We start from the raw sequence: 19617 nt of genomic DNA, 5'->3' as shown, positions 1-19617 counted from the left end.
ATAAAGTGACATCCCAGAAACTCCCAACATTATATTTGTAGAATGTGTGTGTATGTGTTTATTTTAAACTATATTTTGCTACCTTCTTGAAAATAAGTGCCACAAAGGTTTGCAGATTTCTATAAGAAAGAGATATCAGGTGACTAGATTGCTTACAGAAACTCTGACTTTTCCTGCACATTCTTGTGTATTTTACATTTAACTCAATACCTGGCACACTGTCCGTGCCATGCATATAGCCATTCTAGGAGTGTGAGTGAAGGAATGAGTTCATATAAATTCAGGGAGTGAAATTACCACCTATTTCAGGCCTTACACATTACAGAAGTCACCTACAATGCCACTGGTAGCATAATTTTGCAAGGTCAGGATTGATAAAGCTGCCAGTCTAAAGCAGAGATGATGCCAGTTTAGTTCTCCAGTATTTATAGGATTTCATCCCATGGATAACAGATGCACAAGATAGCTGGGAGCAGGTAGCCTAGGCAAAGAAAATACCTTTTTTTTCCCCCTGGAGTGTTAAAAGAGAGTCCTCTCAATTCTGAAAGGGTTTATTTATGCACACAGAACTGTAAAACAGGAAGCTTATTAGTTTTCACAACCAGGCTTCCAATCGTCCTCATTATCTGTTTGCAGGCCACCATCCTATCATTGTTTTTGAGGGATGCAGAAGGTACTTTTCTCCTGTGCATAGTAAACATGGGTGATATTTTACAGTCATACATTTTCATACAATATTTTCTATTTCTCTCACCCAATGCACAATACAGATGTTTACTGGGATGATGCATGGGTGAATAGAAGACATCTGTGTGCTCAACTGCATTTTCTGAAGTATTTTAATTGTTTCTGAAAGTTTTAGGCTCATTCTGAAAACACAATGTTAAGTGTGCATGGGTGTTTCATTAAGTTACACAACTGTTTAGATCTCTAAAAGCTCCAGAAGAAAATACCGAAACTGAATTTTATTTCCCCAGTCAATGTCCCAAATCATGCAGCCAGAAAAATGACAGGAAACATTTCGGTGTTGTCCCTCCACGCGACTGCAGTTAAGAATCTGTCCCTGTTTCCATAATAAATTCAATTTGAAGCATGTGGAATTTGGCAGCAAGGTTTCACTACCAGCTGAGAGTTGGCTTGGGAAGAGAACACCCAGTGAGCCACGGTTAGGTCTTTGCAAAAAACAAAGATAAACGGGGGAACTGATGATTGAGGATCCCATTGTGTGGTATATGTCTTAAAAGAAAGGGTTTTGAAGTGAAACGATGAGACACACTGCTTCGGCTTCTTATTCTGTCGGCTATTATTAACAGAAAGATTGATCACCAACAAAACAGAAGGGTCTATTCTACTATCATTTCGTATCTTTAAGCAACAGTAATTCATACTAGAAGTTCCTGGAAGGAAGCAGAAGTCCTGTCCTCTGGCTTATAGTTCAATGGTCCCATGGTGTGGTTCACCATTTCCCCCACAAATTGACTGGGGAAGAAATCTTCATGTGTAGGGTTAAATTTTTAAAAGGTCCTAATTTTTATTGATCCATGTATAATCCTCATCATTCAGTAAAGACCCCCTAAGGCATCCCTTGGAGGTTTGGATATTTGGCATGTGTCTTCTATAATTAAGAAGCAAAACCGAAAAATACTGGTAGGATTTAGGCCAAGTTTCCCACTGGGAAAATTTGTTTGATGCCCTATCTGAAGAAATGAAAGTTGAAGACTCCGGTTTTAGCTAGAGAGAGGGAAGGGAAAATGCATGGGCTGCCTGCATCTATTTCTCAGCTTTTTCCTTAATCACAGGATTGTGCTCTATTGGAACTGGAGAAATAAGAAACAAACCGACAAAAAGCCTACAGAAATATACACCAGTCATGTAAGAAAATATCCCAAAGCATTATTTGTAAAACTAAAAAGTAATGAATTTGGTACAACACATTGGAAACATCCAGTTTCAGCTTCTAGTAAGTGTTAATTTAAATGTCAACAAGCTATACAGGTCATGTGAAATTATTGCTCAGCTATACAACAGCAACAAAAAACAGGTTGTCATGGCAATACCTGTGCCCCAGTACCTATTGTACTGCACTCTAGTACTTGAAGGAATTAATAAGGGGGATGAGAAAAGTTGAGGTGAAGATTGAGTTTTATTAAAATAATGAAAACAGTTGCATCATGTCCAAGACCTGGTATAGGCATTTGAGATGCTCGAATGTTTAGGTAAAGCATTTTCAGGTGATAATATCAGGCATTCTGCCCATAGATTGTACACACTGAACTGGGAACCAGGTGAGCTAGAAGTTCAAATCCAAAGTTTGAAGTTAACAATTGGAGGCTGGGATTGCAGGCCTTTCTGAATTTCAGCTATCACCAAGGTTGAACTTCTTTATTTCCCCCACCTGCTCTTAGAATGCTTATTCTCTAAAAATGTATTGCAAGGGATGCCTTGCAAATGGGGTTTGTGTGCTTTTCATCATAATCCTTTTAGCTTTTCCAGTGTGCACATTTTCACGCTGCACCAAACCTTTGTTTTCCTGCTTGGGGTGTCAGCTCTAGCATTTTTCTTTCTGAATAATGTGCACAATCGGTGTGCTGACTGGCTCATAAAAAAAGTATAGCCTAGCTAACAGGGCTGCACTACCCAAACCCCAACATCTTATTTTCCCGAAGGCCTTTCATCTTAGTTTGTCAGCAAACTGGAACCTCTAATCTGAAGAATAACATCTTTGATGGTTAATTTTGCTTGCAGTGTTTGCTGTCATGATTGGAGGAAAGTATGAGTCTTATAGTTAATGTGAGGAAACTTTCATGTGTGGCAAGAGGCAAATGATATTGTAGATCCTCTGTTGTTAATTAACATCCAAGCAGCATATTGGCAGATTCCACTTAACCAAGAAGTGAAATGCAGAAAAAAAAAATGGGTTTGTTTAAAGGAGAATTCACCTTGGAATTGACATATTCGCACTTGACTTGATACTAGCCGACTGCATTGTGGCGACAGGGATCATTTTTGTTGACAACAGCTGGAAATACAACAGCTATATTATTATAATTAGGATCAGCATCAAGTTTGGATTATAATAGGGGCTTTCTTGGAGAAATGGCACAGTGTCAAATTTATAGTCACCAGCTAAATGAGTCTCTTGTATCCTCGACAAAGGGACAAAAACAGTTCCAAATGAAAACACAAACAAAGAATCCTGGTGGTTATATTTCCTGGGTATGGCTCAGGGTCCTATTTATCACACACCAACAGTTGCTGCTCTGAAGAAACATTATCCTTCAAGGTTTACACTTTTCAATTTACCTCTGTGGTCTGCATTCTGCATGCATTTCCATGGAGGAGCCTACATTGCAGCTAGAAATGTTTTCTGCTGCAAGATTAACCTCAAAGCATCCATTTCCCCCCTTACGGGTAATCACTTGACAAATGCATCCACAAAACCACCACGCACATCTATTCCAGTGTACAGGAGCATCAACTGTCTTGGATCACAGTTAGGAGGAGTATTATCCTTGACAGGAAGGAGTGCTGGAGAGAGAGAGAGAGAGAGAGAGAGAGAGAGAGAGAGAGAGAGAGAGAGAGAGAGAGCGCCTCAGTGACCTATATCCTCCAGCCACAACCTACCTGCCTAAAGTTACCACCCATATAATCCATATTGATAGATTAATCCACCCATTAGGTCATACCTCTCAAACTCTATTCATTTCACCTCTGAAAATTCTTACATTGTCTCATGCATGAGCATTTGGGTAATACCTCATATTTAAACCATACATTGCTGTTGTGGTACCCAGCCCTGTAGATCATCTTGGCAACTGTGTGAGATTTGGGTGGATGGGAGAGATGACATTCTTCTGAATGCCATCCATCCAAATAACATCAAACAACTTTGTACTGAGGGTACAGTGTGCCTGATGCATACTTTGTTAAACACTTTTAATTCTTCAGCCAGGACTAATTTTTATTTGAAAGAAGAAAATGATGTGAGATAGGTTGGATAGAAGAATGTAAGGCTGTGTGTCTAGCTCTGGTTGGGCAATTTTACTAAGGAAATCACTTTCTTAAAAAGTACTTTTCATTGACATATAATATTTGTACATATTTTGTGGTGGATTGTAAGATTGTGACTTTTGATTCATGTTTCTCTTTGGAAAGAATCAACTCAGGATGATTAACATATTTATCACCTTATGTTTTTTATCATTATTAATGATAATAATGCATTATTATGATTACCCTGCTGTACTACAGAGCACCAAAACTTATTTCTTGTATCTAACCTTCTTATTGTTATGGTTATAAGGTTCCTTTTCCTGTGGTTTCCTCTCAAATTTATGGAAATATATTACTATTATGCAAAATGACAATTATACATTAAAACATCTACCACCACTTAGAATTTAAAAGACCAGTTTATTATTCAGTTTTACATATATTTACATATAATGTATTTATCAAAAGAATGACAGTGAGCTCTTAATAACATCATATCAATAATTCTTTACCTAAATAATTGCATCTAATTATCTCAAAAAGTCTATGGTGTGACAAAAACTATCATCTTCCTTTTTACAGATTAGGAAACCAAGGATTAGAAAAGTTTTGCTATTTGTTCAAGTACAAAGAATTAGTAAAATTTGGAGATGGAGTCTGAAACAAATATTCAAGATAGTTTGACTCCAAATTTACTCTCTCAGCCTCTCCCATAAACTCATATAACCACATTTGATCCTCACAAAAAAGATTGAGGTTTGCAGAATAATAATGATCATCTTTGCATATTGAAAAAACTGAATTACAGAGCATTTAAATGATAGAAACCTGGCCCTTTACTCCTGAGCTAGTAATATCTCATGATAAGATATGATCACATTACAATAAGCAATAAATGGAAATGATTAAATGATTATCATCAGCCTTGCGATAGCAAACTCCCTAGAAAGTATTCTCATCTTCCATTTAACCAGAAAAGGTCTTCATGTCTTTTCTGCATTGTGAATGATTTAAAAACACTTCATTTTACAAACAAGTCTGAATAAAAGATTTTTTTTCCAAAGTATGCATGCTAGAAATTAATGTCTCTAAGGTGAAGAGGTGAAAACAAAATTTAAAGTTGGATGCCTACTACATGTGTGTTGAATGGTGACTTTACAGTGGAATTGCCTGAGAAGATTTTAAAAATACTCTCCTAGTGTCTCCATCTTATTGTGAAAAAGGGCCCTAGGGATCTATTTTCCAAAGCTAGAGTCTCATCCAGAGGCGAAATTGTTGCTCATAGGCTTAGCATGTGATAATTTTTGTAAGACACTAACATATATTATTTTGTATTCTTCTCATAATAACACAAATATATATTGTAGAATTTATTCTGAGACTGCCTCAGGTAAAAAGATAAAGATTAGTGTTTCAGAACAAGTTTGGGCCATTTTTTATATAAAACTCTTAACTCTATACTGTTCTGCCAAAACACACCTGTCTGCAGATTTATACCATGATGATATCCTTCAGAAAATATTTGGATTTATTATGTATTTATTTATTTATTTATTTGTCTAAGAAGATACTTCCTCATTTAAGAGTCATCACTAAAAAAGCAATTTGGGTCATGATAGAAATTTTTGACCATTCATTTCTCTTTTCAGGGCTTAGGCAATGACAAGAACTGAATGCCTAGATTCATTAACTTAACCTCATATTAAGTATTAAGCTTATTTTAATAATGGAAGAATTAAATTTTTTCTTTAAGAAATCAAAGCACCACATCCCACCAAATTGGGAAGTTAAGGTCGGAGAATCACAAGTTAGATGTCAGCTTCAACAACTTAGCAAGACAGTGTCTCAAAATAAATTAAAAAGCACTGGGATGTAGCTTAGTGACAGATTTCTTTTCTAGCATGTATGAAGTCCTGGGTACAATCTCCAGTAATGCCATAAAAAGAATTAACTTCAACACATTAGACAGCAAAGAAAAATGAACTCATCCCAGGGTCTTCTGCACAGAAGAGTTTCCCCTTTCTCATAAGTCTTTTTGTCTCTATTTCTTCTTTTTCTTTAATATTTTTAAATTAATTTTAGACCTATAGAAAAGTTGCAAATATAGTTGCAGTATACCCCTTCTTAGTCCAGTTGTTGGTGCTATAACAGAATACCTGGGACTGGGTAAACTTATGAAGGACAGAAATTTATTTTATCTTAGTTGGAGACAATGGGTGATTCAAGATCAAGGTGTTGGTATTTGGTGAGGACCTTCTAGCTGCATCCTCTGGAGGGAAGAAATGCTATGTCCTCACATGCAGAAGGTGGACAGGCAAGAGAGAGGAACTCCCCCAGTTATAAGCAAAGAACTCTGGTGTCCTAATTGCCTCTTAAAGGCCTTCCACTCTCAATTCTAACGCATTGGCACCTCCTGAATTTTGGGTGCAACACATTCAAACCCAGGCACCTCTCACTTTATGTTCAGTGTAACATATTAGTACAAGGATCAAATCATGGGAATTAGCACAGATATCTGTTGTTATCATAATTTCCCTGGGTTAATGTTTGATCACTACTTAAAGTAGACTTCTGCTGTAAAATTGTAATTAGTTGTTCTCCTAGTTAAAAAAAGAAAAAAAACAAACAAAAAAAAACTGGCAGGGGGGATTATACCTAGGGGTGCTTTACCACTGAGTATATCGCCAGACCGTCTTACTTTTTATTCTTATTTATTTATTTATGGTAATGGGAATTGAATTCACAGGTATTTTATGACTGAGCTATGTTCCCATCCCTTTTTATTTTTTATTTTGAGATAGGGTCTCACTAAGTTGCTGAAGCCGGCCTCAAACTTGCAATCCTTCTGCCTCAGTCTTCCAAATTTTGAGGATCACAGGTGCCTCCCAGCAGTGCTCCTAATATTCTCTGATTTCCAATTAAATCTTGGAGCACTAAGAGCAGGGGTGACCCCCAACATAGGACTTATCTTTACCTGAAATATCTTCTCTGCTTCATAATGGTGAAGCCGGTGTTCTCCAATCTGACATTCAAATATTCCCTTAGCTCAAATCTTTACCCTTAACTTTGATAATTGATTGTTCCTATTATCACTTTTTCCTTGTTATCTTTCACCTGGAAGGTTTTGCCTCCAATTCTTCCACAACCAATGTAATTTTCAAATAACAACAAATATTGTACTTTTATATGTTCAGTTCACTAGCAAGATCGATGAGTCTTGATTTAAACACTTGTGTGTTCGTATGTGTGTGCACACATGTGTGGTGTGGATATATATTTTTCCAGCGTAAGGTGGAGTGTGCTGCACAAGAGGTATTCAGTGCATTTTTTTGTTGTTGTTGTTGATTGTAGATTTTGTAGAATCTCAAAATCATCATTCCAAGTAGAAATTTCAATTTTATAAGATTAATGACTTCTCAACAAATATTATTGTTACATTATCTTGAAGAGAGACTGCAATTCAGACATCTCAAAAGGATTTAGATTGGCAAGATATTGCAAGACCTTACCCTTTTTTCGGACATCACTGAGGTATTCTGCTCATATACATACTGCATCTCCTTCAGGATTAAAACACTTCCCCTAGGTGCATGGGAGCTTGGAGTATTCACAGCCCTAGCTGATGATCAGATCCTTACAACCAATTCACTGTTGTCCTCTTCCAAAATGACGGCCTGGATCATGCCAGCTCTCCATGCTCAGGGGGCAGCTCATACCTCAGGGCTCCTCAGTGCTGCAGCGTGAAGGCTGGGTCTTATCTCCTTGATGGGCAGCCCCTTTCTAGAGCCAACATGGAGTCCACTGAGACCTGTATTGTCACTGCCTCACAACTCTTGTGCTCTTGCCCAGCCCCCACACAGATAGATGCAGAGCACCCTCCAGTAAAAATTCTGCAAGAAATCTGAGCATCAGTTTTCCAAGAAACTGCTCTGTGACATCTACCATTCTTTAAGTCATCAGATACCTTATTCACTCACACTTTTGTTCAGTTACTAAATATGTATTCAGTAATTACTGTGTGTATGTAACACAAGTGCAGAAGGCTTTGGCCCTGTGCATATAGGCCATGATTCCTGTTATCAATCCAGACTTCTCCAAGTTATCCCAAGGTTCAGAAATTCCCCAAATGGCCCAGGGTCGCTACTTTGCCTTTACTGTGCTTAACACATTGTTGGGAGCTCCTTCCCTACCATACTCCTATGTTAAAGTTGACATGCCTTTAATGATTTAACTTAGATGCATTCTCTCTCAGCAACCTGTCTTTGACCACCCTGTCTATGCTGGACCAAGTGAGGTTTCCTTCCTTGACACTATGACATTCAGCTCAATTTCTCCTTAAATTCATCTGTTTCCTTCTTTTCCTTCCCACCACCAAACTGTAAGCTTCCTGAGTATAGAGGTTTTGTCTTAAAATATACACTCCAGTTCAGGCAAGACATGTGTGGAATTGTTGAAGATTAATCTGGAAAAGAAAAAGATTTTGATTCTATTATCCATAGGCCTAATTATCTAAGCATGCTGATTAATTGGTAGTTCCGATCTAATTTTATAGTCTGAGGAATTAAATACGATAGGATAAAATATTCCTTTGATATTTTTGTACAGCTTTTTCAGCAGCCAATTTTTCCAGGTACTTTCAGTTGTGTTTTTGCAAAACCTAAATGCTACATGGCTATATTATATTATTAACCTTATGTTTCAAATTCCTTTGATATGATTCCTTTGCATATTCTCCAAGCCAACTTGAATCTAATAGGTAGTTTTAAAATGAAAACTACAAAGAAATCTGAAATAATACAGATACTGAAAGGGCCTTCTTTATGTAGTACTCCAGCCTAGCAGTACCATTTCTTTTAAAAGACTTGGATGTTGTTGAAGTTAGAACCCAGCAGTTTATCTCCATTTTTTTAAAAAGAGATTTCTTTCTTCTTTATTCCCAACATGGATTTCTGTATGATATGCTTGGCAAAATTTAGCTCTTGGCGAAGAATTAAAGTGCTAATTATTACTTTTTTTCTTCTCCTTTTTATTAGGTACGTCTGTCACTAATGTAACAGCTACGGATGCTGATGACCCAGTTTATGGAAACAGTGCAAAGCTGGTTTATAGTATCTTGGAAGGGCAGCCTTATTTCTCCATTGAGCCTGAAACAGGTTTGTGTCCTACATTTTTAATTCTATTTACCATGTTTTATGCTTCAGGGAAACATTTTTCTTGGGATTGGATTATGAAATGTTCTGGCTAAGTATTTCATCACCTGTATTCATACTATTTGGATGTGCACTGTGAGGCTCAGAGTATCCTTTACAACCATTTTGATACTGATGAAAACAAATGGCAGAGCCTATGCAGACTATCACCTATTTCTAAGATGTTCTGATAATGATTTTTCTTGCTGGAATAAGAGGGTAAATATAATTTCAGTCATGCATAAGCTGTATTGTGCTTGATAAGTAAATTCTTAAGTTTTAATTCACAAATATATAAAATGGGCATGGAACCTACCTCCTAGTGTTAGAATGAATATCAGATAAAGCAATAAATATACAACATGCTGCATATGGTATATGGAAATCATTCAATGCATGTTAGATAGTATTACATTTGCCATTAGAGTCCTCATTGGTCAAACAGAATACTGATGTCTATCCTTTAGAGTTCTTATGAAGATATTTTCTGTTCAGTATTCAATCCAGCCAATACTCTGAGGTCTGGTGGTACAACTTTTAAAGACCATGAATTAAATTATTCTAAAAACAATCAAATGCAAATAAAAGTAAAAACAACAACTCTCATTTTAAAAATGTTTTGGAAAATAACGTCATAAAAACAGTAGATTTTGTACTCGAAGAGGTATTTTTCTAATTGTTTTAATTTAATAATATATTAAGAGAATAACTTTTAAATCCTGTGGGATTTTGTTGTATCACATTTTAAAATTATTAAGAACAAAATTATTCTTAAAAGTTCTTTTAAAAATAAGTATTAAAAACAGCATCTTTTTTGTGTTTTTCTTCTGTATCTGGTGATTTTGTCTGCAAATTTCCAAATAGAAAAAAATTAATATAACATATGTGTATACACACCTGCACATATATTATTTATTTATTTTTAGCATTATTGAGATAAATTTCCATGACTTGCTATTAAGTCAATTTTTAATTAAATTAAAAATTCAAAATTTCTGTGTGCTTTTTATTTTCTTAAGTCAAGGAGTAAAATCCTCATGCATTTAAAAGTAAAACAAAAAAAAGTACATTTATTCATAAGTAGGTCATGGCTTAAAATTGAACTTAGATTTGGAAGCAGGAAGGCACTCTTGTAAAGTGCATTAATTGCAGGTGTGATTATATATTCATCCTCAGCCAGGAAGGAAGCATGTCATAAATTCTATTTCATTGGGTCCCTGGATCACCCTGGAGAAGTGGCAGAGCAGGCAGTCAGCCCTGAGTCTTAAGGGAAAAGGAAGTCTCCATATGTCCTATTACTTGGCCAAAGTTAGAGTGGCAGAGTTAGGAGCAGACTTAGGAATTGCCTCCAGGTCCCTAATTTCAAAGCTACTGTCAGATGTCTTTGAACTTCACTTCACCTTTCATAGTCAATAATTATGGTACGGGGCTTCTTTTTTTTTTTTTTTTTTTGTTGAATCTTTTTTTTTTTTTTAATTTTTTTTATTGGTTGTTCAAAACATTATAAAGCTCTTGACATATCATATTTCATACATTAGATTCAAGTTGGTTATGAACTCCCAATTTTACCCCAAATACAGATTGCAGAATCACATCGGTTACACATCCACATTTTTACATAATGCCCTATTAGTAACTGAGTACGGGGCTTCTTAAGAAAGCACTGTGCTAATTACCTAAGTGGAATAGAATAGTGTTCTTCTTCCATTCTTGGCCATTGTTCACTTGAGTCTTTTTGTTCACTGTTCTGAGTATAATACAGATGTTAATCCAGCAGATATCTTTTGAGCATTCACTATGTGTCAGGCACTGAATTAAACATAGGAAGAAAAAAAAAACATTAGAGGCTGGTCTCAGCTTGCAAATATCTCATGATCCATTTTGAAAGACAGATTTTTTCTTTCAACATAAATAAAAGAAGCATGGTAATGCCATTTAAATAATTTATATCTTAAGAATAAATTACACTGAGATGTAGATAATTAAAGCCCCCTCCCTATAAGTTAAAAGATTTGGGCAATTTTAGGCTTCATTGATGTATATCTTTATGTGTATATGTGTGTGTGTGTGTGTATCCATTTGTTTAATTAAATGTTGTCAGTTTCATCTAATATTTAAATTTCTACTCATCATTATGTGTATCTAAGCACACAATTATTTTAGCTTTACGATTTCCAATATGAGAGCCATAAAATATCTGGTTTATATTTTAGAAGATTTATTCTGACACTATCATATATAATGTCATGGAGAGAAATGATACTTGAACAATTCACATAGTAGTTGCTTTGTATATGTTGGGTGAATGAGCTTGAAGTTTTTAACTAAAGCAGTCTCAATGCAGCTGACAATCAGCAAAGAGTAAGTCTTTATTCTATAGCTGAAACAGACAGATATATGGTTGAAATGTAAAGAGTTTGTGTAAACGCCTGAATAATTATATTTGAGTGTGTGAAAATGAAAGTGGAAATTGTTTAGTTCTATGAGTCTCCTCCTTTCTTTGTCTTTTTTTGAGACTGGTATGAATGTGTGTGTGTGTGTGTGTGTATTGATATGTGTGTTGAGAGAGAGAGAGGATTAGAGCCATGCAGAAATAGATGGAGAACACTGTTTAATTTTTTTTCTATTAGAAAAATATAGAAAAAAAATGGACAGAGAGCATTGAACACTTGGACTTTTAATTTTTTGAACATATGGAATTTAATACACTTTCTGGTGACCAAAAGATGTGTATCGCTTAAGTACAATGGAAAATAGATGCTGAGACAGAGTTAGCAGTACAAGTGGCTTATTCTTACTGGGGAGTTATGTCTAAGAAAGATAAAGGAGGCAGGAAAAAAAGCCTGTGTAGAGAAGTCCTTCATATCAGATGCAGATCGGCTATACAAGCAAGGAAAGACGAAGAAGAAGCAGGATAAGGTAATGTGGACCAAACAATATCTTGGCCAAACCTATGGGGATCCTTGGAGCAAAGATGACCCTTAGGAGTCCTACACTGCAGAAAAGGGGCCAGGCTTTATCACACCCACCATGCTCAGTCATTGTGTGGCAAGAGAAAGTTTGGCTTGAATTCCTCAGCTAACTGCACTCCTTGGCAAGTTCTTGAAATCCAAGCCGCAGGCCTCTGGCTGACCCAACATGCACACTGAAAGAAAAGAGATAATAACTTCTTACCGTACCAAATAAATGAATGTAATATTAAAAAAATAATCATAATATTCAGGGTTAACAGATGTTTGGTGAACAAACCGATAGCAGGGGCTTTAGTAGGTGCTTTTATTTTTAAGAAATATATGCTTGGGGCTGGAGATGTGGCTCAAGCCATAGTGTTCTCGCCTGGCATGCACAGGGCGCTGGGTTCAATCCTCAGCATCACATAAAAATAAAATAAAGATGTTGTGTCCACCGAAAACTAAAAAATAAATATTAAAAAATTTTCTCTCTCTCAAAAAAAAATATATGCTGTGCCTCAAAATTATTAAGAACGTTCACTAATTTTGACCAGAGACTTAAAATTCTAGTACCATAAAAGATAAAAAACTTTCACAGATGAGCAAAGACTCTTTCTATAAGACCAACATGGTTCTGAAAGAATGCCTGAAACATTGACTCTACTTGGTCGGTCAGTTCGCAAGTTCAGAAAGTGACACAGTATAATTGGATCATAAAATGCTGGCTCCATACTAGTGAACATCACCACTTGTGTCGGCTCATTCTCCTCCATTCCATTTACTCCAGGATTCTGGCTATTCCAGCAAGCATCTCACCTGGAGCAAGAGTAGCTAGAATGGTCAATATGATGGCAGTGAATTTTCCCTCCCAGGCTGTGCAATGCCACCACCTTTATGATCTTCAGAGAAGAAGGTAGTTCATAGACCACTGTCATCAAATCCTTGAGGCTAGAATATTTTCGATAAACAAAAAAGGGAAAAAAATCCTTTATTTATCTTGTTTATTCCTCAAAAGAATGCTATGAGCAGCACTCCTAACTTGGAAACAAATAAATTCTGCTCCTCCTTGCTTATTACATTCCCACTTTATGGAATTATGTACTGTGGTCGTAACGATCTCTCTGATCTTATTTCAGGTATCAGCTTCAGACCACAGAGAGACTTGCCATTTATTCTGTTTAATTTTCTTGTTTGAGCTTAACTAAATCAGTAATTGTCTTGTCTATTGACTCTTTATATTTTTAAGTCAGTTTCCATACCAGCATATATAGTTGGAGAAAGAATGGGGCTTGTCTGATTTGTTGGTTTTCTTTCTACTCCTGTTCCTAGGAGGTTGTCTGGCACCTAAACATACATGAACAAGTAACTGAGAGAAAACAAAGGATGGGGGAGAGTGAGGAAGGGACTAGAAGCCATGGAAGGAGAGAGGGATAAAGTAAGAGCAAATTATTAGAAAGAGAAAATCTTGCTCATAATTCATAGAAACAGTGTTAAAGGAACCCTCTGGGAAATTCTGGTGTATACTCTTTCTGTTTTTCTGATAAAAATAATATATTTTAACTCCAAGTATTACTGCTTATAGTTTGAAATTTATATAGGATGAACACTTGTGCTATTTTCATATCTAATATTATACTTTAAGTATCCAAGGAAGCACAACACTGTTCTTGTGTTGCAAAATCGAGCTGTGAGACCATGATAATCTCTGGCTCAGATTTCCTTCTAGGTCATGTGGGAAGAAAGATTCAGGGTCCAGTAAATGAGAAAGAAATGGATATTAATGTATTTTCCTATTTGAGAGGTCATTGTGATAACACTACTATTGCTACTGCTAATAATAATGACATAAATAATAAAGAGAAAAATCATTGTGTTTGTACAGTCTTCTCTGTTTGACAGAGTACTAAACCAACTTGCAGAGGTAAGAATTTCTGTCTCCATTTGCAAATGACAGAATCCTGTTTTAGAAAGAAAGGTAATATGCCATCCCCATCTTTAGATAAAATTGTCTGTCAAATTATAACAACCAGGGGCTGGGGCTGTGGTTCAGTGGTAGAGTGCTCGCCTAGCACGTGTGAGGCGCTGGGTTCAATCCTCAGCACCACATAAAAATAAATAAGGAAAATAAAGGTATTGTGTGCAACTAAAACTAAAAAAATTATATTAAAAAATTATAACAACTGGAGAATGAAAACAAGAAAATAAACAACCACCTCACTCAATGAACACTTATTATGTTCTTGGCACTGTACTAATCACGTTTGCATCCATTATCAAAAATTTGTATTAACTTATTCCACACAGTATTTGGAAATAGATAGTAATGTCATCTCAGTTTTACTGATTAGAGAATAGAGTCTGACTTGATCCATTTCTTGCTGAAGGTGTTTGAAGCATGATTCAAAGTGAAACTGACTGATTTCACATCCTAAAGTTTTTGACATTCTCTTGTACTCCCATTTGACTTCCAGGCAATGTGGCTTATGCCAGGGGATGTTACTGGTTTGGAAAGGAAACTATATAACTTGGAAGCAGACCTTTATACATAGGCATAGGAAACAGAGTATTGCTGGGGAAGATGTGAGGCAGTAGTAATTGTAAAATGAATCATCATTTTTTATGAATAGCTTTTATTATTGCAGGTCAAAGACTGAAAATAATTTATTTGAATTCTAAAAATGCTTTTTTTAAAAAAATGCCTTTCCCTCCCTGCCACCCCCAAAACCATATGTTTTCTCGTAACATTTTGGGCACAGACAGGGAGAGATGTGGCATTTATTTAAAAAGCACTAATTTGAACACAGTAGTGAGAAAACACTTGTGGTCCATTCTAAGTCATTGAAGATGGAAAGTAAATAAAATGTAAGACAAGTGAATAATAAATGCTCAATTATCTAAGGAAACCAGGGTAAAATTTCAGGACGGTCCAAACTTTGCTCTAGGCAACCCAGAGTATGAAAAATCACCTGCTTAAAAATAAACTAACTTAATTCATTGACCTTTTTTTGAAACTCAGACTATCTTTCTTCATTGGCTACAAATAACATTTGTCTCAGTGTAACCTGTATAAAAGAGCCAAGGAAAAAAATACTGCTTGGGAAAAAAAAAATCCATGTAATGAATGGCTCTCTTTTAGAAAAATCAAGATAATACATGGAGTCTTCATGGAATGCCTTCACGGAATTGAGTCATTTTTAAACCTTCTGAGTCAAAGTGATAAATTGCAAACACACTGGGTGTCTTTTTAATCAGGATTGCATAGATTACCATTTTTCCTGCCAAGGGGACCAGCTAAAGAATTTGCTTAGTGCAGTTCTTTGAGAAGCAGTATTCAGATAAATTCAGGCAGACCCAAAATGCTGAGCTATATATTGATAGTTGGGAATGTCTTCATATTTCACATTAATTGGCATTTGGTCACCGTTTATATTCTAAGTCATGTTTCAGGCACTAGAGGTGAAGAGTGCTGTGAATGATAAATACTGAACATATATTAAAAATTATGACATATAACTATAAAACATTATATGTTGTGTATCATATACAACATATACACACACATATATGATCTTGGGGTCATGATACAGGGATGAAGGGGGTACCAACTAAGCAAACTTGAATGGAGAGAGGAGACAGATACTCTCTAGAAGCTATACCTCTTGCCTTATTTAACAGATACCAGCATCTAATTATTTGGAAATAATAACTATGGCATTGTTGATGGTAACCAGGGATGAAGAGTATGCCCAGAAGTTCTACATAGGAATAGATCACAAGCTCAGCCTGTCCTCTGAAGGAGGCTTGTGAGTCTCCTTCCTTCTTGCATCAGTGACATTGCATTCATAGGAGTGGCACATAATTCTAAGAATCATCTAACCACTGTCTAACATGCCCTGTTCAGAATATCCAAGGGAAGCAAGTTGCTCTTTCTTTGCTACTTACTCTGTACTGTTTCTGCAACTTTCTCAGTAACTATGTAAAATGGGTGTTATAATCCTGCATCTTCACTTTGCATGAAAAGAAATAAAAGCACTGAGCTGATTAACTTCTAGAAAGTAAGTACAAGTTGGAGTTGGGTTTCTAATCACATCTTTCCACTTTAAAACTCAGCTGTATTAAACTTCCCATGTGCATATGCAGACAATTGTGAAAAAAGTAAGGGAAAAAATAAATGGGTTTAGAATAAAAAAGAAAAAGGAAAGGAACAGAACAGGTGTTATAAACATTTTGATGCTCTCATTTAAAATTAATGTTTATTTCCAACTAAGCAAATAGTTACTTATTAATTTCCTCCTCTCTCAGAGACAAAAAGATGTTTGAAATAGATATACACCTGATACTGTGTAGTTCATAGAATTAGAGTGATCATAAATAATTAGGATCATAAATATTTATGCTATAAAGTGGATGTTTTCTTGTTTATTGCCCAAAGTGCTATGAAGAAAACATGTAAGGTAATGAAATAGATGGTTTATTTTTATTGTTATTCAAATAATAGAGTTGGATTTCATGAAAAGAGAGTGGAAACATTAGTAGAATATTCTTGAAAAGTCAGAGTAATTGATTTAGATTAATTTGATGTGGAGGATTCAAGAGTTTGGTGTAGGGGAGCCCAAGATAGTTCTATTTGCAAACAAAAGTCAGTATCAGACAATCAGTCATCATCCTTCAAAATCTTTCCACTTACTACAGAACTCTGACTTTAAAGAAATCCTCAGCATAATACTGAAAATATACTGGAAATAACTTTCCCTTACAGTTAGAAAATTATGTGATTATATCATGGCAGAAAAGAAATATTTCTACTTGTGCCTTTTAAATAAATCACTTATAAAATAAACAGGTTTTTCAAACTCCTATTTACCTGCTGTTTTGTTAAGAACAAGCATAAAAGACTCAATTTTTTGAGTGGTCATGGCAGGGCCTAAGAACTCTGTGGCTATATAAACAAAACAAAGAAAAAACTAGAAAATATGATTTAAGCATTATGCTAGAGTCTCTGTACACTTTGTGATTATGTGTAATTTATCATTCAAAGTCTTATGTCTGATTATTTTATTATAAGCTAGGCCCTTTTTTCTTTTTTTTTTTTACTTTTATTTTATTCTATTTTATTTTTGTATCTAGGGATTGAACCCAGGGACACTTATCCACTGAGCCACATTCCCAACCTTTTTCTTATTTTGATTCAGATAATCATTAAGTTGCTTAGGCCCTCACTAAGTTGCTGAGGTTGGCTTTGAACTTTTGTGATCTTCCTGCCTTTGCCTCCTGAATTGCTGGAATTGCAGGGGTGCACCTCTGCACCTAGCTTAGGCTATTTTATGTGACCATGAAAACCATAAATTTGGAATTTAGTTTGCAATTTTAGCATTCACAGGTTTACAGAGTTGAAGTGGTTGTTATATGGAAGCACAGTTAAAATTGTGTGTGTGTGTGTGTGTGTGTGTTTGTGTACATATGTATCTATACACATATATACATAGAGGGTTTCTTTACAGGTATTTCCCTTGTGTGTGACAGAACACTACTGGAACCTTCCTTTCCATGCCATTAAGTACAAGGTTGTTGCTATGGTATTATATATCTTAGAAGCCACCTTTACACTCTGACACCTGGGATCTCTTAAAAATGGGAATAGAAATTGCCTAATTGTAATGAAACTGATTTTTAAAAGCATTATATTTGCATGATGGAACAACAAAAATTTCAGTTCTTTTTTTCTTTTAATTTTTTCCTTACTCACTGGAGTACAAATTAGCGACCCTGCACAAAGATAGGAATAATAGAAGACACTGTGTGCCAGGCCTTGGACAGTAAAGTTCTAAAACATTTGTAACTAAAAGGGCTGGGAAGGATTCTTGCTGGTCCTCAGTCCCTTCTTTGCAAATGAGGTCAAGGAAAGAAGCAGTCCCATAAAGTTCTCACAGGATTAACTTTGTCCTCTCTCTAAGATATCAATCGAAACATTAGAGTTTAGTTCTGATGCACTATCAAGGTAGCATTCTTAACAACATATTTTACTAACTTTAGAAAGTCATACATTTAAAAATCTTTCTCTTGTGGAGTTACTGCACAAAAATGGTAAATAGGTATAGAGGAAATGTTTATAAATGTAGTATTGATTTTATGCCCCTTTTCACTATGTATTTCTGGAGTTGTCTTTCATAGTTAGAAGGAAAAGATCTACCCCCTACCAGATTCTATTGTCCATCTACCCATTATATAAAATTGCAATAATAAATATTAGTATCACCATAGAAAATCTATTCCTGTATAACATCACCTTCTATAGTGCTTAAAAGTAGACTTGGGGGAAAAATACATTTTAAAAAAATGGGACAGTGTGTGTGTGTGTGTGTGTGTGTGTGTGAGCCCTCATGCACTGGGGATGGAACCAGGGCCTCATGCATGCTAGGCAATTGCTATACCACTGAGCCATATCCCCAACCCTGGGCCACATTGGAACTGAAAATTATTGATAACATAGACCACTGGTTTGAAAATAATTTGGATGGAAAGCGAGTTTTGATCTTGTTTAATACACAAAATAAAACCACCCTTATTTTGTTGATGGAGCATCCCTTGAGTACAGGACCAAAGGGCTTATATCTGGTGTTGGACACAGGAGAAGCAGAGCAGGAAGTGGCATTTATGAGCCACACCCCACCCTGCCCACCCCGGTAGGTCCTGTTTCTGCATATTTGCTGCACCAGTGTGGTTGTCGCGTTGACAAAGAGCTGTCTTTCCCACACTGACTGCCAACACCTATCTCTGAGTCAATTTGCCTCATTTTTCAATGCAACCATTTCAATAAATGTCAAGGTGCTGAATTTTCACATGTGCAAATATTTATATAAGAGTAAGAATAAGCACAACAGTAATTTGATCCTAAGGTATTCAGAATGTTTCACAGGCTTAAATTAATGACACCACATAGCTCCCTGTTAAGTAGGGCAGTGCCGGGTTGGACTCTTGAGCATTCTGGGGCCAGAGTTTTCCATCTCAAAGGTGAAGAGGTACAAAAAGTCAGCTCTAATCCTTCATGCATCTTTGGAAGACATCTGCAGATAGCATTACTTGTGAGTGTTTATATGGAGTTTCTGCCTGAATTCATTTTGTGCTGCTGTAACAGAATACTGCAGACTAGCTAATTTATAATGAACAGAAATTTATTTTCTCACAGTTCAAGAGGCTGGGAAGTCCAAGATCAAGGCACTGGCATCAGTGAAGGGTCTTAACACTGCACATTAAGGCACCATTACCAGAAGGGCAAAGACGGACAAAAGCAAGAGACAAATGAGGGGTTGAATTTGTCACTTTAAAAGAAACCTACTCCTGCATTAACAGCATTAATCCATTCATGGGGACAAAGTTCTTGTAGCCAAATCATCTCTTGAAAGTTGCCCTCTTAATAATGTTGTGGTGGCAATTAAATTTCAACACAAGTTTTGGAAGGGACAAACAGCCAAACCATACTAATT

At 35.9% G+C, this 19617-nt stretch overlaps 1 protein-coding gene across 3 annotated transcripts in view; it reads left to right on the top strand.

The window, feature by feature from the left end:
- Positions 1–19617, top strand: part of Cdh8 (cadherin 8) — a 362712-nt gene that overhangs the window by 160814 nt on the left and 182281 nt on the right. For all 3 annotated transcript variants that reach the window (XM_046434742.2, XM_058575820.1, XM_046434741.2), the window contains exon 4: positions 9027–9146. In XM_046434742.2, coding sequence (XP_046290698.1) covers positions 9027–9146 — 120 coding nt within the window. The remainder of the gene's footprint in view (positions 1–9026; positions 9147–19617) is intronic.

The sequence above is a fragment of the Marmota monax genome, unplaced genomic scaffold (assembly GCF_021218885.2).
Source record: "Marmota monax isolate L192 unplaced genomic scaffold, Marmota_monax_Labrador192_F-V1.1 WCK01_AAM20220418_F8-fsc00024, whole genome shotgun sequence".
Classification (NCBI taxonomy): domain Eukaryota; kingdom Metazoa; phylum Chordata; class Mammalia; order Rodentia; family Sciuridae; genus Marmota; species Marmota monax.
Note: the sequence above shows the minus strand (reverse complement) of the source record. Positions and strands in the feature narration are given on the sequence as shown.